Below are 24,225 nucleotides of genomic sequence, written 5' to 3'. Positions count from 1 at the left end.
AGCCTGACTCCTTTGAGACTTCTGCCTGCCTTGATCGATCTCCCGTCTACCGACTCCTGCCTGCCCGCTCACCTGCTCTCTTCGCTCGACGTCCCAACTACCGCTGCTGCACCTGTCTGCCTGCCCGATCCCCGACCATTTAATAATAAACGTTTTTCCCCAAACGACCTTGCATCTTCCGTGTCCTCCTGCATTTGCGTCCTACCTCCGTTCCGATGGGTTGTGACAGAACGATCTGGCCAAAACAGGACCCAGCAGGAAAGACCCGACGCAAGGTAGACCGACTGCCGGAGGACCAAGCCTGTCCGATCTGGGTAGGCTCCATGACGTCCTCCGCTTCCGTGCCATATGCTCCGCCGGCGGGCTACGAATACGTCCCGACCACGACCTGTCCGGCACCGCATATTCTTCTGGACTCTGACTTTTCGGACTATGAGGAGAACCTTGATTTGTATGACCGGCTGCCAGAGTACGACTACGAATCTCTTCGCCCGATTTTCAATCCCTGCCAGTTTGTTTCACCTCCTCGCGTTTCCAGCACCCGAGCGTCTTTGCCCGGTACACCAACCCGTTTGTGGGAACCCGCTTGGCCATCTACCCAGGACCTCCGCGTGGCGGCCAGAGGAGACGCCCCGGCCGGGCGCTCCCTTGTGCCTCCCGCTGCGCGGCAACTAAGACACCGTCCCACTCCTCGCCGGCAACGGTGAAACCGGCAGACCCGCAGCTGGTGGCGAAGCTTCCAGCCCAGAGGGAGGAGGAGCCGCCAAATCACGAGGTGTTCTGACGCGAAATGCGGGCGGAGATAGAGCGGCAGAGCACCAAATTGGCGGCTTTCACGGCCCAGGTTCAGCAAGGATTGAAGAACCAGCCGGGCTACGCCGATGTCACGACTACTACTGACTCGCTGCTGACGCAGATTCATGCTGCGGTGGGAACGGTTTCGCCACTTTGCCAAGCGCACGTTGCAGTTTCGACGGACTCGTTACTGACTTTTGCTCACGCGGCAGTGGCAACTGATCCACTACCAAGACAAGCGCTCGCTGCAGTGGGAACTGATCCACCACCTCAACACGCACACGTTGCGGTTTCAACGGACTCGTTTCTGACTCATGCTCACGCGGCAGTTGGAACTGACCCGCTCCCGAGACACGCCCACGTGTCAGTTTTGACTGACTCTCTGCCTACTCTCGTTCACGTCGCCGTGGAAACGGACCCGCCACCGCCGCACGCCCACGTTGTTTTATCAACTAATGCACTGCAAGCACACATGACAGTGGGAATGGATCCGCCTCCTCGCCATTCCCACGTCGAAGTTTTGGCTGTTCTGAGCAGAGCTCAAGTGGCAGTGGAGACCGATCCGCCGCCGCCTCACATTGCTGTCCAGGAGGTGGCGACGTCTCTGCAGCCGCTTCTCGTCCGTGCCCTGGAGTACCGGTGGCGGCCGCTCCACGCTCCTGCTTCGTCGGCAACCGGTCCGCGGTCGCCCCCTGTTCCTGCTCCAACGGCGACGGGCATGTCCATAGGTTCCCGTCCAACAGGTGGCGATGGTGCCGCCGCCTTCTCACGTTGGCGTCCAGGAGGAGGTGGCGATGGTGCCGCTGCCTTCTCACGTTGGCGTCCAGGAGGAGGCGGCGATGGTGCCGCTGCCTTCTCACGTTGGCGTCCAGGAGGAGGCGGCGATGGCGCCGCTGCCTTCTCCCGTTCCCGTACAGGAGGAGGTGGTGAGGACGCCGCCGCCTTCTCAGGTTGCTGTCCAGGAGGAGGTGGCGATGCCACTGCCGCCGCCTTCTCACGTTCCCGTTGAGGAGGACCGGCGGCGACCCATCCGCGGCCGTCCCACGCCCCTGTCTCGACAGCGACAGGAGCTGGGGAGTTCTGTTGAGCTAACCCGGAGCTGGAGAGACTTCAGGGTGGCGGTCATGGCTCTAGTCCTTCTTTCCATCATCCTCTTCGCTCCTGATGGCTCCCAGCCGCTTCATGATATGGCCTCGTTGGTGACTAATCCACAGCTGCCTCCTGACCAAGCCTCGGTGGCGACCAATCCCTGGTCGTCTCGCAATAACAGCGTGGGAGGTCCTCATTTGGCATAGTTGCCTCCCTTGGTCTGGTTCCTGCTTCGCCGTTTGGTTCCTCACCGCGGTCGTCCACCCCGAACGCCTCGCGTTTGGTGGCCTGGATGGCCACCAGACTGGGGTTGGGGGAGGGGGGGTGCGTGCCCTCCTCCGGACCCCCTTCTGCCCACCCCTGCATGTGTTAATTGTCTGTGTTTCTTTCGTTTAGCCACATCTGGGTGCCGTGGCTTAGAGGGGGGGTACTGTCACGATCCTGCCGCTCCAGCCCGGGCTGTGCGGGTGCCCGCTCGCTCGTGCTAATTGGGAGGCACACACCTGCGCCTCATGCGGGCTGATTACCCCGTGTATATATAGGACCCCGATGACGACTGGTGCTCCACCAGATCGTTGAGGTTCATGTCCCGTTCCAGCACTCTCGTATCCCTGATCACAACCCGTGTGTACCGACCTTCGCCTGTTCTCCGACCGACCCCGTAAGCCTGACTCCTTTGAGACTTCTGCCTGCCTTGATCGATCTCCCGTCTACCAACTCCTGCCTGCCCGCTCACCTGCTCTCTTCGCCCGACGTTCCAACTACCGCTGCTGCACCTGACTGCCTGCCCGATCCCCGACCATTTAATAATAAATGTTTTTCCCTGAACTAGCTTGCATCTTCCGTGTCCTCCTGCATTTGGGTCCTACCTCCGTTCCGATGGGTTGTGGAAATAGCGAAATATTACATACTGGAATGATGCAGTACAGATACACATGAAAGCATGTCATTGTGTAGTTTTTACTATTGTTGTAACTGGAGAGTGTTTGATGTGTATGACTGTATAAGAACTTTTATACACTCATGACAGCAATAGAATGTAATAAAAGGCACCACACCAGACCTGTAATAGGTGTTGTCTGTGCAGGGCTCATGAACCTGGACAATAATGAAGACGTGTTGGAAGTGGGAACGGATAGACTTTGGCGTGAAGGGCAAAGCGCCCGGCTCCTGGAACACAATGGTCACGATGTCGTTTCCAATGTGTCGTTTCCTCAGCAACTAAAAATGAAAAAATTGTATTAGTAGACAAACATGACCTAATTAAATGACAACAATGAAAGTAATCCAAATGCTTTTTTTTTTAGCTATCCCTAATAAGTCACTAATTAAACAAAAGTCAAACATCACCAATATGCATTCGAAACTACAAACAGAAGACACCGACAGCTATAAATAGATTGAAATGTAAACCATGAGTACACCTCTTCTTCTTCTTTTCCTTTCGGCTTGTCCCGTTAGGGGTCGCCACAGCGTGTCATCTTTTGCCATCTTAGCCTATCTCCTGCATCTTCCTCTCTAACCCAAACTGCCCTCATGTCTTCCCTCACCACATCCATAAACCTTCTCTTTGGTCTTCCTCTCGCTCTTTTGTCTGGCAGCTCCATCCTCAGCACCTTTCCACCAATGTACTCACTCTCTCGCCTCTGAACATGTCCAAACCATCTAAGTCTGCTCTCTCAAATCTTGACTCCAAAACATCCAACTTTGGCTGTCCCTCTAATGAGCTCATTTCTAATCCTATCCAACATGCTCATGAGTACACCTGTACAATTTAAAAAATCTAATGAAAGAACTGAATAAGAAAAAGTATCACTTTCTCCCCTTATAATGATAATAATGAAAAATATTGCTGTCAAGGAACTACTAATTGAAAAATTGAACTGAATTATGACTTGCTAAAACCAATAAAGTTTATCAGTTTGAACATTTATCTTGTTTTTGTAGTGTATTCAGTGAGATACAGGTTGACCATGATTTGCAAATCATTGTACTTTGCTACTAACACATCTCAATTTAATTAGAATTGGGTTTGTAGAACTGCACTGTCAGACTGAACCATTGCGAGATGGGTTTCGACCCACTGAACCGCGATAACAATCACATTGTTGAGAGAATATTTCTCTAGGTCCACTGACGTTGAGCAAAATTATTTTGTAATGGTAACTTGTTGCTGCGGCTCTTGGCGTTAACGCCCCTTCAAGAGTATTGGAACAGGGAGACAAATTCCTTAATTTTTAGTAAAAACTGGAAACCCAAATGTGCAAGTCTACAGCAAAAACAAAGGAATTAGCCTCACGGTGGATTTTGAGTTTATGTAAAAGTATCAAACCATACGACCTGAAAATGCCAATCTGCAGCGGCCTCTTCCATTTTTTTGCATCTATTTCAGCATCTCATCTCAACTCAATCTGTATTATTTTTGAACGTCAAGAGACCTCGGAATGTATTTCTGCTTGGAGTGAACACTGGGGGGCAGGATTTTCATCTGATGTCCTATTGCATACTACAAAGACTCTTAAGAAATAAGTCTATCGAAATTATGAGTTGCCTTAGTTCCATGTTATAAACATGTTAAGTGTAATGTCACTGTCATGTCACTGTTTTAATTTTACCTGTTGAGTGTTGTTGGCGGTGTACGGAAGCATGGTGGAGACATGGAACATAATCTCATAGTCCTGGTAGCGTGTGTAGAGGGAATGTGTCCCCGTTGAGTCAGCTGTATGAATTCAAGAAATACATGTCATGCAAAAACGTGGTAATGTCATATTTTCAGCTTGTCGCAATTGTGGATGTAAACAGACTGTGAGATAATCAGCAAGACGTGAGTAAAATGATGTCTTCAGTCATGTCAGAGTTACACTGATGCTCTTCTGATAGTGGTGTTCTAATAAACAGTGAACACCCAACGAGTAGATCAAAGTATAGTGAGCGTTTTCACTCACTCTTGTTGTCCAGCTGAGCTCGGTATTTCTCCCAGCCCTTCAGTCGCACGCGATCACCGAGCAGGTCCAAAAACTCCTCAAACGCCGGCCCAGAGCTCTCATTGTTGTACATGTCCTCCTCGGAGCTCTGTCCAGCCCGGCAGTACATGACGCCGACCTTGCGCTGGAAATTTAGCTATAGTCCAAGATAGGGGAGGTGAGAATTGTTTCGGATAAACACATTTTTAATGTATTGAGACTCCATATCTTCACTTCTTTCAATACCTTGTTTTAAGTCTTTGCTCAAGAAACACCACTTTTATTTGTTTTAATGTACTGGAACAGACAGACTAAAAGGATAATAATTTGTAATTCGTAACAAATCCTTGCCTCCCAAGAACCCCGTCCAGCCTGTGACGCTTTGACAGTCATTGACTTTCCCATTTTTCTTTTGTGATGCTTTTCCAGGCATTCATTGCAGCCTCATCCAGTTGTTTGTTTCATTAATGGTAGGTCTGCAAGTCACCTCTGTAGCTGTTACAATGCATGCGCTTAAAGGTTTAAGGCAACATCTTGTAGAAAATGTACTTAAACGCCATATATAATTCAGAGTCTTCTTCTCCTTTGGGCTTGTCCCGTTGGGGGTCGCCATAGCGTGTCATCTTTTTCCATCTAAGACTATCTTGTGCATCTTCCTCTCTAACACCCACTGTCTTCATGTCCTCCCTCACAACATCCATCAACCTTTTCTTTGGTCTTCATCTCACTCTTTTGCCTGGCAGCTCCATCCTCAGCGCCCTTCTACCAATATACTCACTCTCTCGCTTTATGGACATGTCCAAACTATCGAAGTCTGCTCTCTCGAACCTTGTCTCTAAAACATAAATTGGTGAACGCTCATAATGTCTTTGGCACAGTTTTATGCTGACACAACCCTTTGCATTTATCTGGGCTTGGGACCGGCCTACCGATTGCACTGACTTGTGCCACCCATAGGGCTACAGATAGTCAAATAAAGACAATCAAATAAACAAAGTTCAACACACAAGGTACACAATTCACATCCTACCTAGGCTAAGTTTAAGGGTCTGAACACAAACGAAGATAGAAAAAAAAAAGGGGGGCTAAAAGAGATTCAAACAACAATGTCCCTGCAGTGCAAATATTATGTATCTGTAATTGGTCTGGACACTGAGCCGTTCTGATTTGCGCTGGATTATGACAGAATAGTGCAGACAAGTATAGTTTGAAGGTGATAAAGAAAAACAATTCATGCTGTTTTTGTGGATGCTCGCGTAAACTTCGCAGTGCACACCTGCTTTTTTAAACCTGGGGTTCAACGTGCAAACCCTAACCCTAGATACAACATTTTTGTCATGGTGATGACATCCTCACTTGCTATTGGCCCCGCATTATTTGGGGCTGGGTGAGTGGTCGCTCACTTGCATGACGCAGGGTTGCCCCCACAAAGTGGCAACATTGTCTGCAAAAAATATCATAAACTGTACTTCGATTTTTGATCATTGGGCAGTTTTGGCGAAATCACGTTGGAAACATGTAAATGAGAACAGAGCTGTAAAACTGAGCTTCTGTAGTGCGGAAAAAAAAAAAATGCAAAATATGCTTTCTTTAAGTCTGAGTACTGACTTTTTAATTCTCTGAGTACTCTTCTCAACAATAGCTTTTTAGATTTTACCTCCCAAAAACCATTCTTTGTCATAAATAAATATTTGGACCTATTTTCAGATCAAAAGCCTAATCCTACAGCAAATATGTGCACCTGTGTAGCTCACATAATTCCATCTAATCCCCATCATCTTCGACTTCCAACAACTGCAAAAAAAAAAACAATTTACTTGTTCCAGTTCATACAGCAGTTTTATCCACAGAGAATGTCAGCTTTGTGTATATGTATTTTTGTCAAATAAAATACATGCACAAGAGCACTCAAAGCGTTTTTAACATTTGTTAACTGAAAAATAAAAAAAAATTGGATCCAAGGGAAGAGCTGCTACCTACATAAACATAAAATATTCAAACCCAATCTGAGCATGTTTCATTGGATTTTAATTGCTACATTTAAATCTGGCATTGAATGCATAACTTGGATGAAAGTTGGTTTGGCAGAAATTCGATAAACCTTGTAAATCGGAATTATATGGAGGAATTATAACCCTAACAACCCTAACCCTAATATTAAAAAAAAACATAAAATAATGAATTTGACAATAATTGACTGATGCAATCAATGTAAAGAAAAAGAGACAAAAACAAAGTTTGCAATACTCAACAACGGGTATTCCAAATGCTTCAGGTTTCTCTGGTTCCCCTTTACTTACCCCCTGTTCATCCAGCTTCAGCAAAGTGTCGCGGACCTTGGGGGAGTTTGAGGCCAAGCGAAGGCAGTGCAGGTTGAGTTCGGGCATGATGAACTCCAGCAGCCGCTTGGGAGACAAACCTCGAGGGGTGGTGTGACGGGCGGCAGAGGGAACAGACTCTTCCAAGATGGACCCTCGCAGTGTCTTCATCTGAGGAACGGATTCAACCCAGAATGCAAGTTCCGTCACCTGGTCACTACAGTTTGAACTCAACAGAGTAGGACGTTTACCTCTGTGGTGCGAAAGATGATTCTGTAATTGTACTGAGCTCCACTGGTGCCTTCTTTCTCCTCCCTGCGGAAACTGATAGCCACTGGCCCAAGGCGATCATCCATGCCAAAGAAATTCTGATGTTCTGCGACCAAAATACACACACACATTTATTGACCACAACATCATGTACTCGAATACAATAAGCCAATAAGAGTCTACGCGCTATTAACTTCTCAATGTGTGGATTATTGTGACTACGGTTTTCTTCAGGAGAATTTATATTTGAATTGTCCGAGTGTACCTGGTAAAGTGACTGCTTTAGTGAGTGTACCTTTATTCACTGAGTCAGATTTGAATATTTTAATTTTCTTTCTGTTTCTTACCTTTCATGTAGAAATATTTACGATAGTAATGCGCTCCCAGATCTGCATGTTCTATAAAGTAGTTGCTTTTGCCCTGTTGCTGGACGTGACTTTCTCTGGGCTCCTCCAGGACCGATGCTGCATCGTTGGGAGTCCGCGGGCTCAACCACATCCCCCGCTTGGCCTGCGATCGGCCCAGGCCAACCTGTTCCTCTCCGCCAGTCTCATTTCGAAAGTGGGGGCAACTGAGCAGGAGCTCATTGTCGTTGCCGTCACCTTCATCCAGTAGCAGCGACTGCTCGGGGTCGTCCATGCCACCCCCGTTACCCACTCCGCCCTGTGCAGGTGAGGAAGGGGTCCCCTGGGAGAGGGGTCGCATCTGGGAAGCAGCGGAGGCCCCTGAGGTTATATTCTTTTTGCGGCCAATGCTGTCTCTGTTGGTGGCTGCCTCTGTGAGGTCAAACAGGATGCTCTGAACGTCATAATGGGCAAAGTTCCTCACCCACGCACCACCCCCGATGTTATCATAAGGACTAGGTTGAGGGATTTGAGGGGGCACAGGTTTCGACTTCTTACTAAGACCTTCAGGCTTGGGCGGCTTTACTGGTTTTGGGGAGTCTCCTGTGGCAGAAGACAGGCCTCGGAAGAAGCCATCAGGTTCTGGTGGGTTGCCTTGTAGTCCTAAAAGCAGGAAGGGGTCTTTAAAACGGAGGGCATTTGGACTAAGGGGCCCCTGGTTTGTACTTCCTGGATCCTGGATTTGAGTCTGTCTCTCCAGTGAAGATAGACTGCCATATTCCCTGTGTAGCAGCACCCCAGAGTCCCCCTGAGCCCCTACCCCCACCTTCTCACCAACTGCCCGAGCAGTTTTGCCTCCAGCCTTCCCGCCGGAGTCCAAATCTCCTAAAGTCACATCGCTGTTACTCCTCTGCATGATGTGGCCACGGCCCACTGCACGCAGGGTGAGGCCCGCCCGGCTCGGGGTCAGGTTGTCTGCATCTGACCCATCTCCCCCCCTCCTGGGTGGCCACTCCACCAATCCCACCTCTCGTTTGGGATCGAAATTGACGGCTGCGACAGGTGGCCGCACATTCTGGCGCCGAAATTTACGGACGAATAGGTCGTCGGACTGCATGTTGCCTGTGAGATTCCCTCCAATCCAACAATAAGCTCCCCAATGACCCAGATGTGAAATGGGAATGCTTCGAAGGAGAACCCACACTCAGTGGAAGCAAAACATAAAGTCCTCCTTCAAATGGTCTCAACTGTACACAAACAGGGCAGTTCTGGCATATGAATGGTTAAGACCGGAGCAGTGAGAATGCAGCAGAGGGTCATCCGGGTGTGCAGCTGGGTGTTTTGTGAGGTGCCACTTTCTGCAGACTGAGGTGGACCATCACTGTGGCCCGATTCGTCGTCCTCCTAGACAAGGCCCTGCCTGCACCCCCAACATGGCATCCACTGATTTTTCAGCAACTGCAAAGAAAGAATACATCTTTAATATTTTCCATATTGTCATCACTTAATATTTAAAGTAAAATTGACAAAACAAGAGAAATTGTTATTGCATTAAGTTGCCAGCACCCTCAGACCACTGAATGTGTCACATGGGTATGTTACGACAGTCCAGTACTAAGACTTTTGGGGTTAAGACGCCCACTGTACTTCAAGTTCATCTTCATCTGAGCCAAAACAAGACAAAGTCCGCCCATGTAGTAACAAGCCACGGAAAATGGCATCAAAGATGTACCTTTAATGGCGTGGGATCTTTAACTACAATTGTTTTAAAAAATAGCGTTTCCATGCAAAAATATGCTCATCAATGATTAGATTTTTCCTTGATTTACTGTCATTACAATCATATTAAATACACTATTACAATTGACTAAAAACAGAAAATCTATCACGTTTGAGCTGAATGTGTTTGTTGCAGTGATAGTGTCATGGAATTTGAAAAAAAATGGTTGCAAAGTATCTCTAACTAGCTTCATAAGTCTGAATATAACCAGCCCATTAGTGCAGACTCAGTCTTAACACTGGGAGGGACTGGAAGTGAGTGGGGCGGGGGGGTCTTCCTGGCTCATTGGAAGCCCGCCAACATACAATAAAAGAAGACTTGTCTTACTTATTTATTCCATCAGAGACGGATGCATAGCTTTAATTCATGCATGTGCAATCAAATCTACAACTACTATATTACAATGTATTTCAAGGTAGACTTCTTTTAACTGTGATAAACCCATCCTCATTTGAACTCCTTAGATTACAGTATAAAAAAAAATAAATACTGCGACACCCATTTCTGGTCATATATTTTCTCTTCTCTGCCTGTGTTTTTACCACACAAACGTCAACCACCTAAAGCTGAAACCTTGTGAGGCTTCTTCCTGTCACGCTTTTTCACAAGCATTGCAGCGCTCAAGACTTGCATCCTGAAGAGCAGGTGCAGTGATAAACACACACACACACGCGCGCACACACACACACACACACACACACACACACTATACTGTTCAAAGAATATACGTCACAGTGGTCTGCTCTGTTACACTTTCCATACAAGTTCAAAGAGATACAGAGGAAGCTTTATATTTTGGTAAGATGCATTAAAAAAAACAAAAAACAGAAGTTGTGTAAAGTGACACGATCAGCAGTTTCAGTCGTGCAGCAAGATATGCAAACGTGCCGTGGCGATTCCTTGAAATCCTGATGAAAAGATTGAGCAGGAAGTGCTGCTGACTTCATATTGTGTGTCAGGTCCATGTGGACTGTTGATTCGCATCATATGACTCAGCATTCAGGCACCCAGCTTTGTGTTCTATGACTCTGCAGTAATTAGTAACCTTGGTGTGGGAAAACTCACTGTTTAGTGTGATACTGTAACTCCATTGCGAGAAAGAAAACAATACGAGAAATAGTCTACCACAGTCACGTATGTATAGGTATACATACTGTATGCATATCATGTTCGAGTGTATGCGAAGTGTTATTCGAATCAGGTTTTATTCAATCTACTTTGAAGAGAAAGATTCCAAGGGTCCGGCCATTATAAGCAGCACTTCAGCTGTAACCCTTTTTGCTCAGCTATTAATTCTTTTCGTCTAGGTTATTGATTGTCCTACTTACGATTTATAATTGAGACCAGAATAAATCCCACTCACATGGCTGAATTAGTACCTCTGCACTGGAAAACATGGGCACCCTTTATGAGTTTGTTCACAATTCTTTTAGGGATCAATAAACTGCAATAAATGGAAAGTACTGCATTGTTTTGCCAACTAAGTTCACATTTGACTTTAGGCAGCACGGTGGATCAGTTGGTAAAGCGCTGTCCTAACAGTTCTGAGGTCCCGGGTTCAATCCTGGACTAGCCTGTGTGGAGTTTGCATGTTCTCCGGTGTCTGCGTGGGTTTTCTCCGGGCACTCTGGTTTCTTCCCACATCCCAAAAACATGCAACATTGATTGGACATTCTAAATTGCCCCTCGCTTTGATTGTGAGTGCAACTGTTTCCCTGCGATTGGCTGGAAACCAGATCAGGATGTACCCCGCCCCCTGCCCGCTGACAGCAGGGATAGAATCCTGCACTCCCCGCGACCCTAGTGAGGATAAGCGGCTAAGATAATGCATGAATGCACGGATGGATAATTATTATTATTTCACAGCACTGCACATGTACAATATGTAGTAATGACAAATGGTGGCTGTTGCAATACAGTAGTACAGAGTATTTATAAAAAAAAAAAAAATCATAAAAAATGTAAAAATATACCTTCAGAAGCTAGCTTCCATTCTAAACCATGTCATCATATTGGTCCATTATCATTATATTATTAAAAAATGAACCGCACAGTTTGAAATAGTACTTTGAAATTGAGTGAGTCTCAATCAAGATAGATGTCATAAATTTTAGGATAATACTACAAAAGGTTGCTGGAAAGTGGCCTAAATGTTAGCACGTCTGCAGTTTAGCTCACAAAACTACTGGTGTCTGTAAGCCCACCAAATCAAAATCAACCAGTGCAGTCAACGGCGCTGAATCAATTTTGAGCATATGTGCATGTAGCAAGTCTTTTCAACCACAAGTTAGTCCAATCACATTTTTCATGTCATTCCAACAACCAGAAGCTGTGGAACTCTCCACCACTTTAAAGCTACTTTGAAACTGCCTTTGACACAGAACATATGCCCAAATTTCTTAAAACCCTCCACCCCACACATCCCATAAATTCCTGGTAACTCTTGTTTCCATGACAACATGTCTTGTGTCAACTCTAAATGAGGTATAGTGTCCACCAGGACTTGGTGATCACACAACCTCACACTCACTGCTTTGAATTGAGCGATCCTACCTATTCAAGATGGTCAAAATCGATCATTTAGAACTGAAACTTTGATTTCACAACAATAGGAGCTGCTGGTCTAATTGGCAGCATGCCTGCAACTGTTTAACTTTATTAAAAAAAAAATTAAAACATAACTTCAGATTTACACTGAAATCTGTAAGACATTCACGACAGCACTAAATGCATAGTCAGCCTAATAAACAGGACAAATAGATCTCAAGTGGATTTTGTAAGGCCAATATAAAAAGAACTGTGTACTGTGCCGCCTTTCTACCTATTAATATGTACATTTTTTGTCTGGACACCTCTTTAAATTCTACGTATTTTTTTATTGAATGGAAGAAAGTGTTGCATTTAACATTACTTTGTTAGGATGATTAAAAAGACTAAAAAATTTAAAAAAATAATAACCAGTCAAATATTTCCCAGCAAGCAGTGTTGCACGAGTCTGGCTTTAACCATGCCCCGATATAAACAGATCAATGAGGGATAGCAGGAAGGGCTGAGTGGCAATAAAAAACAACTTAAGGACATTATGGGAATAAACAGCAAATGCATTTTGAAAGGCTCCTAATACTACAGGCTACAAGTTGCGCCTTCACAGCAAGCTCATACCGCTTCTTATGACGTATGGACTACGGCTAAAGCTACAATAAACACCGATGTTATTGCGGTATGCGCATGTTTTTATTATACTACCTAATGATTTCACTTCCCGTGTTATGCCTGTGAAGAAATTGTTGTAGGTGATGTGGTCATTAGCAAACATCACTTCATGCAGACACGGTATAGTCCAGTAATAGGAGTGCTCTCACAGTAACTCCACTTCGTCAGTGTGGTGGATGATGAGAGTGGAGCATGACCCCTCACGCCATTTAAGCCACAGGTCAACAGCCAGATCAACATTAACTCAACACCGGCTTTTAAATAAACCAGAGAAGGAAGTGCACTAAAGAATGCTCAACTTCTTGATTTTGACGCATCACTAGTTCCACCTGCACATTATAATGCAATCCAATGTAAGATCACAAATTCGCGGCGGAACATGCATGGTGAGAGACGACCAAAATGCAACCCATTGGGCAACCTACAGCTTTTCATATGCATTACTGTATTTATTTTAAATTGTGCAGGTTGATCACAACACAATTAAGAACGCAACTGCTCGACCCATCCATGCATCCATTTTCTGAGCTGCCTATCCTGACGAGGGTCACAAGAGTGCTGGAGCCAATCCCAACCGTCAATGGGCAGGGAGGCGGGCTATGCCCGGAACTGGTCGCCAGCCAATCGCAGGCCTTATGGAGACGGACAACAGTCACACTCACAATCACACCTAGGGGCAATTTAGAGTGTCCAAATAATGTTGCATGTTTTTGGGATGTGGGAGGAAACCGGAGTGCCCAGAGGAGACCCACGCAGGCAAGGGGAGAACATGCAAACTCTACACAGGTTGGGTCCGAAATTTGAACCCCGGTCCTCAGAACTGTGAGTCCAACGCTTTACAGCTGCGCCAACATGCCGCCCCAATTGCTCTACAACCATAATGATAAATGTTTGCCTCTATAACTAAACGGAGTATTATTGTTAGGGTTGGAGATAGTTTGAATTTGAGAGATTCCCATTCCGACTTTGGTTACTTATTTCGATTCCAGTTCCAAATGATTCTTGTTTCCAATTGTTTTAGGGTCAAAAGAGTTTCCATGGTTCAAATAAAGGGTGTCCACATTATAAACATCCATTTTCTTGGCACCCAGTAGCATAGACTAAAATGAAAGTTTGACTTGGGATTCCTTTTAACCAGTAGCAATATCAAACGGTAAAGGCAAAGTTTGTGGAATGAAACCAAATGGCTTAATGCTCATTTATTAATCTTTCAGATAAAAGTTAAATATGGCATTCTTAAAATAGTTATTTGGGACTATTTCATCACATCAAATGGTTTCTATGTGCAAGTAGTATTAATTTGACTTTGTTTTCAGCTTGGAGCCTTTTCATTCTGAAGGGTACCCACTGGAACTCAGCATTTTGATATGAAAAGTAACTTCACAAATCACCGGGTGATTTTTCTTTTTTTTTTTTTTTCCCAGTGGATAGAAGCAAACCCTATAAAACACTGATTCCCTTCCCTTTCCACCGATGAACACAGGGTTAGTGTTTGTGATAAACTGAGACATTTATGTCGATTTTGTCCCAATTCATTGTGATGTAAAGTTGCTACGGTGAAGTTTTAGCCCAAAGTTAAGCCCCCCCCCCCCCCGTCATTGCCGCTGATGTTGGTATGAAGACCAAAACCCATCAATCCATCCATTTTCTGGACTACTCATCATCAACAAGGCCGTGGGCGTGCCGGAGCCTATTCAAGCTATCTTCAGGCGAGAGGCAGAGTACACCCTGAACTGGTCGCCGGTCAATCTCAGCGCACATAAAACCGAATCAGCTTTCACACTCACATTTGAAGACTAAAATAAACGTTAAAAACCATCAGTGCAAAAGTGCAAACAACTGTTTTTCTTGTTAGCGGTCTCAATGTTGGCATAGACGTATTTTAATGTTTTACTCACCCAATTGACTGAGACTTGATGACACTGAAGCTTTGTGCAGTGGACGCTGAGGCTCGGAGCGCGTCAGACGCTACACGTTGCGAAAACCACCTTTGCGCAATATAATCTAAAGAGATGTAAGGCATGCATTTGGTTGTATCCTGAAACTCCTCAAACACACGCAGTACTCACACACACCATCTCAACGATTTGCTTATGCTAAAAATCACAAACCTTTCGTCTTTTAATACATTTAATTGGAAGAGTGCAGACATGCACACCATTTTGGGGAAGTCAGTGTCACTTGACATCTTTTGTACACCACAACCGTGCGTCCTGTGAAACAGGAAGAGATGACTGACAATTGAACCCAGAAAGGATGACTGTCGTCATCATTTGGACTCCAAACTTCCACACCTATAGCAACGGACCACCAGAATCATCTGTCATAATCAAATCAGTTTTGTCTTGAGGTGAACCCGTGGAAAATGTCTTGAATGCTTGACGGCAATTACAGTCACACAATGTAGAGTTCTCTATATTGCACATGAATATCCCCTGCTGACCATTTTGCATGTCAGTGTTAATCAAACATGGGATTCCTACAGTGCACATTCTTAGCCATTTGACCAAAACTGCTCCAAAGTCAATTTTCAATGTTGAATGTGTTCATAGTAGTAAAATGCTGCCCCATCAGTTCTTGGGTCTAACAAAACAGATTGATTGCAAGAAATATAAAACCAGCACTATTTATTGATCCGACGCAACAATGTTACATTAGATTCAGTTGCACCTCTGCATTACTGCTCAACCTTTTGACACTGGCTTAATCTGTTGGTGATGCTTTTAGATAAAGTAAAAGTGTATTAATGTAACGGTTTGACGGTCAAATTTAGTCCAAAGAACGCCCCACGGCTCCCCTCTCCTCACAAGCCCCACCCCTTTGAAGCCACACTGCGGACAGTGAACTGGACCCCTTCCAAAAGCTGTTCAGTCGATTGGACTGCACTACTCTCTTTTTCTGTGGACAGTTGCCTCCCCTGTTTTGCTCCGACAGTTTTGCCAGTGTCAGTCTAAAATATAAACACAAACGCCTCTACGGTATTCCAGTGCACCTGAGAGTGAAAGGATTTTAGATAGAACTTTTACCAAGATGCCAAAAGGTTTCATATGACAACCGCAATCCTGTTCTCATCGTACCTTTTCTCATCTTCTGGGATTTTTATACTAAATACAAAATATACACTGTCCATAGATATTTTGTATATTTGCTTTAATATTTCTAAAAAAAAAAAAAAAATCAATGCTTTTTCTGAAATGAAAGGAAATTATGATTTTTTTCTCCCAAATGAACTATTAGAGTGCGGGGGATCTGGATGAAGACGCAGATACAGGATTTCATTTTCATCATGTGAGTCACTATGGCTTCAGTGGAGTTTAGAATCCTAATGGCGCATTCCCGTCTGTTCATCGCGACCCTCTAGGAATCGGGAAGTAGTCTGCTGACTAACAAACAGATGGACAATAAAACAGAAACATGATGCTCCAGGTTTATCTCACAATTTTCTAAACAGTTTAGACTCATAGAAGGTCTGCAGTGTTTTTGGTGACATTTGAGGTAAAGATGGTCGCTGCGGCATTTAAAAAAAAAAAAAAAAAACTGAAACAATGGTGCCTAAGAGTTGAACGCTATTGTTGGCGTTTTCACTGGAGAGTCATGTGTGCAGACTGTTTGCCTTGGTGGAAAAGTCTGGTGCCACAGAGCAGATGCTGTATAGATGGAAGTACAGTATATCTGTATGCAGTGGTGTACAACTGTACAGCGTCATACTAACAGACGTGTCTCACGTTTGGTTTAGCTACAGTAAATGAGGTAGGAGCGCAATCCCCTACATTCTGGTCGTTGCACAAAAATACATAGGCTGTTCCACAAGTCTTCCACATATTCCCACTTCTTGTAAATCTGGGATTATTTATTTGCGCATGTTCCCCCAGAAATGTTTCCCTTTGCAAAATTTAAAAATCTTAGGCGTGGTTTACAGATACGTTTCGCTGCATGTTAATCAAGTACAGTACGATGTTACAAATTAAGTGAAAGAAAAAAAAAAGCACAGTACAGTGCATACTGAATCAGTCAGAGTTACATATTTTTGTAAATTTGGGCCCCAGCGAGGAAACACATTTCTAGTTTGGGTCTTGATCTGAAATGCTTGGGAAACTCTGCACTACTGTATGCGTCGCATGTGTAAACCACTGAACGAGAAATTCTCCTTTACATTAGACTTCAGTCGTGCCTGCTGCAGTTTCAGTTCTGTATCGGTAATTTTTTGTGTGACATAAGGCGATTTTAATTCTCTCTCTCTCTCACACTATCTACGTATATAAGGTTTTGCTGGGGGGCTAGGAAGGTAAACGATAGATACTGTATTTCCACAACATACAGGCACATAGAGCAGTTACATGATCAGTGAACCTCTTGCATCAATAAAAACACAAAGCAGGAAGCAAGGTAAAAGACGCTCTTTCTACAGCACTGTGGGTATTAATAACTACAGTAAGTTCCTCTTAAAGTTAAAAAAAATAATAAATAAATCAGCCAAGCTTAGTAAAAGCTATTGTTTCCAACGTGGCCTTCGTGCTGTGGGTAAAAGAAAGCACCTCTATTGTTTGATGTGAATTTGCCATGACATCAACATGGCACTGTGACAGAGAACCACCACTTCCTCTCTGTATCTTGAAATATACATTGCAGCAGGCAGCGTGTGTGAGATGTGTGTTTGCGTGAGGGACACTATCAAAAAGTGTCCAATGGATGTGGTGCACGGTCCTCGTGGTGACAGGAAGAGCAGCTGTCCTGTCCCTCTGTGACTTCGTGTTTGTGTGTTGAGGGGCGTGGCTGACTGGCAAAAAAAGACGGGAAAGAAACTCACCCTCGACTTCATGACTAAATCTATTATGCTGATTTGAAATGCTTCTCTTTTACTCATTACCATGCAGAGGAAGAGCGCGACTCGGGCTTTAACACTGTCCTTCTGCTCCATCCACTTCCCGAGGAAGACAAGCAGGCCGCCTTTGCTTCCTCTTTGTTTAATCCCATAACGTGATTGCAACTGTTCCTCATCATAAAATTTTCATTGGCCTGAGGAAATCAATTTGTTTACTCTCTGTGAGTCTTAGGACTCCCTAAGTGTTTGACTTAAACTGATGTTGTCTTCAGTTTGTGCAGAATAGGTTTCTATTAGCCCGCCAAAGGGGGGATTCTGTCGTGTTTTTTTTTTTTTTTTTTTTGTTCAGCATGATCCGAGAGGATGTCATTATTTGAGGAGACTGACTCTTTTGTTGACTTCCACAGGCAGATTTTTTTATCCTGTTTGTGTGACGTGAAATGTTTACGATAGTGCATTGGATGCACTTTCCCTTTGAAAACTCCCCATTACCCGTGGCTTGTGTGGCTATAAAACAAATTGCTGTCCAACATGATTACAATTTAGATTTAATACAAATAGATTAATCGCACGTTCCCCCGGAAATAGTCGTTTACAAGGAAATTGTGAATGCGGAGAAGAAATCAAGTGAGGACTACGACGCTGGTCAATATATAGCATAAAGAAACACTGTGCAAAAATGTTTTGCTGTATTTGCGATGTTATGGCTTCAGAATCGAGGAAAGCTTTTGACGTAAATGAATCGCATACACACATCATATTCCATTAAACTGTAGATATTGTGCAAAAAGTGTATGTACTCAAATGGCTACAAACAGAATAGGGCTGACATGATAGCATGCTTAAGCAAATACTACTGACATGAGAAATTTACATCATTGCGTTATCATTGCTTTTTTTGTCCAGGAGAAAATATTGAGAATGGACATCTGGTATCTTTGAATCCATACATCCAAATCAGTCTCTTGTTACTAAAACAACCTTTTCAGCGCACAATCACACGTGTTCAAAGGCAGACAATTAAGCATCATTCCAGCGGCTTAATATAACGCATCAGCTGTGTACCTTCTGACCTACATATCGCATGAGCTTGCATGCTCACAATGGTGCTGCGCAAATCAAATGGTTTATTGAAGTATTCCATAAAGATAGGACCACGCTGCCTCGTACATACAGGATGCAGAGTTGACGAGTGCTTTTAAATGCATTTCAGAGCAAATGTGGCCCCCCTTTGCCACTATGGCCGCGTGTCTGTTTTGTGCAGACAGACACAGGCAGCAGTGCAACGCATCTGCTCCAGCTGCCGTGTCCTCTCGTTGCTGGATAAACGACATCTTAGCATGGGAGGGAGGCAAGCGGCTGCCTAATAGAGGCCTCTGTGCATTGGCTGACAATCTATTATTCTTGCAAAAATGTATTTTTACATTGGTCTCCGGGCAGGATGTTTTGTGCCCTTTCGATTTGCAGCTATTTGCAGGTGGTGATGTGCTCTCTTTCAGTGGCTCTGAATGGCCTTGAGTGCACTTCTCCTGTGTAATGGCAACTTGAACAATGAGAAGGACCGCCACTGCGGGGCCTAATGGTCTAATGTATGTATGCGGGACATTATTGAGAGGGACTTTTGAGAACACACACAATGGATCTCTCTAAACGACTTTTTCCAAATATAGTGAGGTTAAGCAGTATTTAGATGGAAATAGACATGCTGTGTCCATGCATTCATTTTAATGGTGAATGTAAAAGGAGGAAATGGACATTTTAAAATTATTCCTCATTTTGAATAGATTCGCCGATAGAACACTCACCGGCTACAACGTTAGGCAATAATCTAATAACTAATGGAAAATGAGCGGCATCTTTCCAAAGATGGTCAGTTTGGACAGACGCTGTCAGAGAGGTACTCACTTAGTGACGGTTTTATTATTGTGGTTGGTAGTTTGCAGCGCTGTAGAACGACACTACATCAGACCGAGCTGTTCCTAATATTTTGGTTATTCTGCAAAAATGAGAGGAAACCACCAAAGCCATGATAACATCACATACAGAGCTTCTTAACAAAAGAGATACTGTACCTGGGGAGTTGTTCACATTTTCCTTCCTACTGCAGGTTTGTGCAACATTGCTGATTAATGGCTGCAAACTATTGGTGCTGTTTTAGTAGTCAGGGCGATAACAGGACGAACCATTAGAGCTGAAGTTTATTTCCCCTGAGAGTGACTCACTTTTACTGCACATTGCAGCTACAAGACACAGAGCACACCATTGTTTACACAGAGCAAACAATAATGGATGCTGATGATTGGCAGAAAAACTTCAAAATGACACTTGACGGGGTGCCCTTGGGGAGTTTCAACACGCAAATGAAGTGCTCAGTTGGCCCTGAACAGTAACTTCCTGAGAAAGTCTGCTTCTACTGACTCATGTGAAAAGTACACTGAGTCTACATTGGGTATACCTGTATATTTCATTACTGCTAAAAACCCACGAGTAGACAACTACAATCTAATATGTTAATAGCTAAAAGGAGCTACAGTTCTATCAAGGAGAACATGGAATAAAAACCATAAACACGAGGAAGTACCACTACTAGTACAAAATTTTAATTTTTAAAAAAAAACTGTTTATATTTGTTGTTATTTTAATTGTTCCTCCCCCCCCCCCGTTTTAAATGTTTTATTTTGTTGTATTTGAATCCTTTTAAATCATATAGAGCACATTGAGTTACCTTGTGAATGAAGTGTGCTATATAAATACATTTGTCTGATGACATGATCAATTTCAATTACTGCCAAATAACTAAATTAGTTTTACATTTTGACTTTTAACCTTGTATATAGTTAGCTAATTTCATACCGTCAATCCAACCATCCATCCATTTTCTGAGCTGCTTATCCTCACAACGGTCGCAGGCAAGCTGGAGCTTATCCCAGCGATCTTTGGGTGTCTGCTCGATCAATGATTATCAAAGTGTGGTTTTCTCTAGTGGTAAAACCTTGACCGCACACAATGAATTTAAATGTGCATAAAGATCGCACTAATAAACTATGAATTGCAGAAGATTTGCACCTTGCCTGCCGTAAAACGGTCTTCAACGCTGTAAATTTGAGAGACATAATTAAAGACCGTCAATGTCAAAGTTGACAGAGTACTACGCAAAACACCACTCCACCAGTCCAGAATTCCGCAGATCCACAGACCTTTAACAGTCCCACGAGATGCCTGAAATCAGGTCATTAGAATTTCTCGGGCTTATTGACGTCCCCGGTGAAAATCTCTGCCTACCTCACGAGCCAGCGCTGTCAACATACCAAATGCGTGCACTCACAAGTTTCTCTTTAACACAGAGGCTACCGATCCTACATAAATATGGACAAAGTGGACACAAAACTGGGTCAAACAGAAGTAGATGTAAGAGGGGCCTTTTCTGGACACACCTGTGACAAAACTAAGGCTGTTTTTGGAAATGATATGACATTTTTAAGTTTATTTAGAGTCACTCAATAAAGGTCTAACTAGACAAAATAAGGGAACTTTTTTTCAAGGCAACAAATTTGAATTTAAGAACAACATTTTATGTACAGCTTTTATGTGCAATACAGTATAATTGAATAATTATTAATAATGATTAGTAGATCTATTCATTTTCTTAGCTGCTCATCCTTTGTTTTTTACATTTTCCTGTATTTATACACAGGGTTAATGTACTTTTTAGGACCAGACCTCCAGCTACATCTTAGAGTTGGTCATGATGGAGTTACTTGAAGTTTGTATTTTTAGGTGGTACTTGGTGGAAAAGGTTCGAGAACCGGTGTGTACAGTACAGCTCCGTTTATTTGATCTTTTAGTGTTTCTAAAAGCCAGAACTGCAGAGCTCAATGCGGACCCAAAAATAATCTTTCTTCTATGTACAACATTTGTGTTCAAGACTTCATGAAACAGTAATTTAGCAACGTCCTTGCTATTTAAAGTAAGAGATATAACCTTATTTTGTCACAGTATGTTTTGTACAGAAAAAAAAATCCTGCTGTACTGAAATGAAACATGGTTGTGAATCTAAAATGGATGAGAGTGGTATTGGGTGGGATATATTGTGGCTTCCGTAAAAACAAAAAAAGTCCTAAAAAAATAAAGTTTGCAAGATCAAAAACTGTAAAAACGACGTTGAAACCAATGGAAGCGTCGCTTAAAAGTGAAAACAGAAACTCATTACATCTTAATTTTAAGTAACTCAATAAATAATTATGGTTCAATTGCACATCAGCAGGCCGAGCTACAATGTCAGGGCAAACTTTGTAGCAATAATATTCATGTATTTTTTTTTTAACCTTTAGCGAGTCCTTCTGTCATTGTAGGTCAAAATGCATTTTGCGGCCTAAAACGTTGATGTCAACCACAATGAATAGCAGTGGGAGAGTGCGGCTCAATGTAAATTAAATGCCCTGTCCTTTGAGTGGCCTGCCTTATGTAAGTGACTGCTGCTGCTGCTGATGTTGTTTTGTCTCTATCACTGCATGCTAAATCCTGCATCTCTGCATCTTTTCTCCCTACAGCATCAATCTGAAAGCCCCAGGTCTCTCTTTCTCTCTCTCTCTCTCTCTCTCTCTCTCTCACGTGTGCATGCGCGCACACACATACAAGCCCCATCTTAAATTACATCAAAGTGGAGGAGGGTGGTGTTGGGGGGGGGGGGTGTACCTGACTCCACCATCCCTCATTCTGTGCCACCTTGAAAACAACACCCCCATTCATTTCATTAATCATTGTCTTTGGACGTCACATGCAATGATATCACCACATGACCTTTAATGCGCATAAAATCTTGCAAGCGAAAGATGGAAGTTCATTTTTGTTGTTGTGATTGTCTTTGAAAAATAAGGATTAGGGACCAAATCCCACTGCTGTTTTTAGCCATGAATGTTCGGCTCATCTTGTCTGGCGCTCGCTCTCCATCCCCGCCTCGATCCACCGCACCGCAAGGCTTTTTTTTTTTTTTTTTTGCACTGACTCCTTGACTGTGTCATAGTGCTGCTTTTTAAAAGACAATTGGGCCTCACAATAGAGAGACAGAGAGAGATGGGGGTAGGTTGGGGGGGCAGTGATGAAATGCGACAAAGGGTTAAATCCCTCAATTTTGGGTACAAATGACACACAAGGTGCTGTGGGATGGGGTGCGGGGGCACCTTAACTCACTCAAACACCTCATAGTTAACGCACCAACTGGAGAGACAAAAGATGAGATGAGGGGATTGTATTTCATGCCCTCTTGGCTCATACATTTTCTGTGGCTGGATCGTGTGCATGCCGACACACACTCTAGTTGTGTGTGCACTTTCAAACGTGCGCACCCATTACGGTCAGAAAGATGACATGGCCGAGGCTGAAACACGAAGAAAAGGCTCTTACCTCCCAACATTTCAGCTCCGCTCCACCCGGTCTCGTTTCATCCTCTTCCTCTCTGCCGACTCCCTCCCCTTTTCTCCCCATGGCAGCATTTTTCTGCTATCTATCTCCACGGTCGGGCTCGCTCACCTCCTCCTCCTCCTCCTCCTCCACTTGGCTTAGTTCCTCCTGTCTGCTGCTCTCTTCCTCTGTCCCAAAATAAAATACACACACACACACACACAAAATAGCAAACAATAACACACACTTCCCAATACGTGTGGCTCTTTTCTGGTCGCTTAGTCAAGAGGCAGGTTGATGTGTGTCGTCCTCCTCCCTTGCTCCCTCTCTCTCTTGTGCCGATTCTATTCCATTCACATCACACTAAAGCCAACCCCCTCTTTCTCGTCCTCCTCGCTCCCTCCGTCTCTCTCTCTCTCTCTCTCTCACACACACACACACACACACATCTTAGCCTCAGTCCTCCCCCTCTTCGTCTCCTTGACAGAGAGAGGCAGCAGTGGTCAGCTGGAGCCAAAAAGAGAGCTCATAAATGGAAATAAGCGATTGGTGAGAAGTGTTATATTTAAAAGCAGGACACACTGAGTGATGTCACTTGCCATGATGATGTAATGTTGTGTCACATCCTGCAGTCAACAAAGCATTTTTTTCATGCTGCTTATTAATGCAACTAATCAATCTGAAACATTGACATTCCTCTTAAATCTTGATTCCCCGCTACCAAAGTAATTTTAAGATGTGTATTTGTGTTTAGCAGGATCTTATCACCTTTATAATCATGTGGATCACACGATTGATTTAAAAAAAAATTTTCCACTTTTGTAAAACATGCATAGTTTTGTGTTTATCCAAACAAGCATAACTGTGTCATCGAATGATTATTTTTTGGGGTGAAAGATTTTTTTCACTTCTGAACAATAGATTATTCCAAACCGATAATATTGAAATTAAATAATTTTTTTTCTGCAAAACCCAATGCAACTTTGTGGTGGGAATCTATAAAAGTGGAGAATGTGGTTCTTTTCAATTATATGATATTTTTGGGGTCTGTGGTCGAACAAGCAGGATTATACAAAAACCTGACAAAACTTTGTGGAGGACATATTAAATTTAAGACATGATCAGTATAAAAAAAAAAAATTGTATGCAAGCTTTTTTTCTTTACACAAATCTTCATGTTTGTGTCATTCTGAAGTACCGTACAGTATATACGGTACCTTAATGACAAAAT

The 24,225-nt window shown here is 43.7% G+C and overlaps 1 protein-coding gene across 6 annotated transcripts in view; it reads right to left on the bottom strand.

Annotated features, from left to right (window-relative positions):
* The window catches only part of sipa1 (signal-induced proliferation-associated 1), a 41,301-nt gene that overhangs the window by 13,836 nt on the left and 3,240 nt on the right, over positions 1 to 24,225 (bottom strand). For 4 of the 6 annotated variants that reach the window (XR_009792417.1, XM_061802621.1, XM_061802624.1 and 1 more), the window contains 7 exons: positions 22,998 to 23,182; positions 7,783 to 9,237; positions 7,417 to 7,541; positions 7,148 to 7,336; positions 4,830 to 5,004; positions 4,500 to 4,603; positions 2,948 to 3,105 (listed from right to left, as the gene is read on the bottom strand). Coding sequence is in view for 5 of the 6 variants with exons in the window: in XM_061802621.1 (XP_061658605.1) it covers positions 2,948 to 3,105; positions 4,500 to 4,603; positions 4,830 to 5,004; positions 7,148 to 7,336; positions 7,417 to 7,541; positions 7,783 to 8,896 (1,865 nt within the window). In the remaining variant the exon portion in view is untranslated. Of the gene's footprint in view, positions 1 to 2,947; positions 3,106 to 4,499; positions 4,604 to 4,829; positions 5,005 to 7,147; positions 7,337 to 7,416; positions 7,542 to 7,782; positions 9,238 to 14,670; positions 14,777 to 14,883; positions 14,986 to 19,499; positions 19,835 to 22,997; positions 24,204 to 24,225 lie in introns of those variants that run through there. The other 2 variants (XM_061802625.1, XM_061802623.1) reach the window with 2 other exon arrangements.

The sequence above is a fragment of the Syngnathoides biaculeatus genome, chromosome 18 (assembly GCF_019802595.1).
Source record: "Syngnathoides biaculeatus isolate LvHL_M chromosome 18, ASM1980259v1, whole genome shotgun sequence".
Classification (NCBI taxonomy): domain Eukaryota; kingdom Metazoa; phylum Chordata; class Actinopteri; order Syngnathiformes; family Syngnathidae; genus Syngnathoides; species Syngnathoides biaculeatus.
The sequence above is the reverse complement of the archived record's forward strand: the minus strand, read 5'-3'. Positions and strand labels throughout refer to the sequence as shown.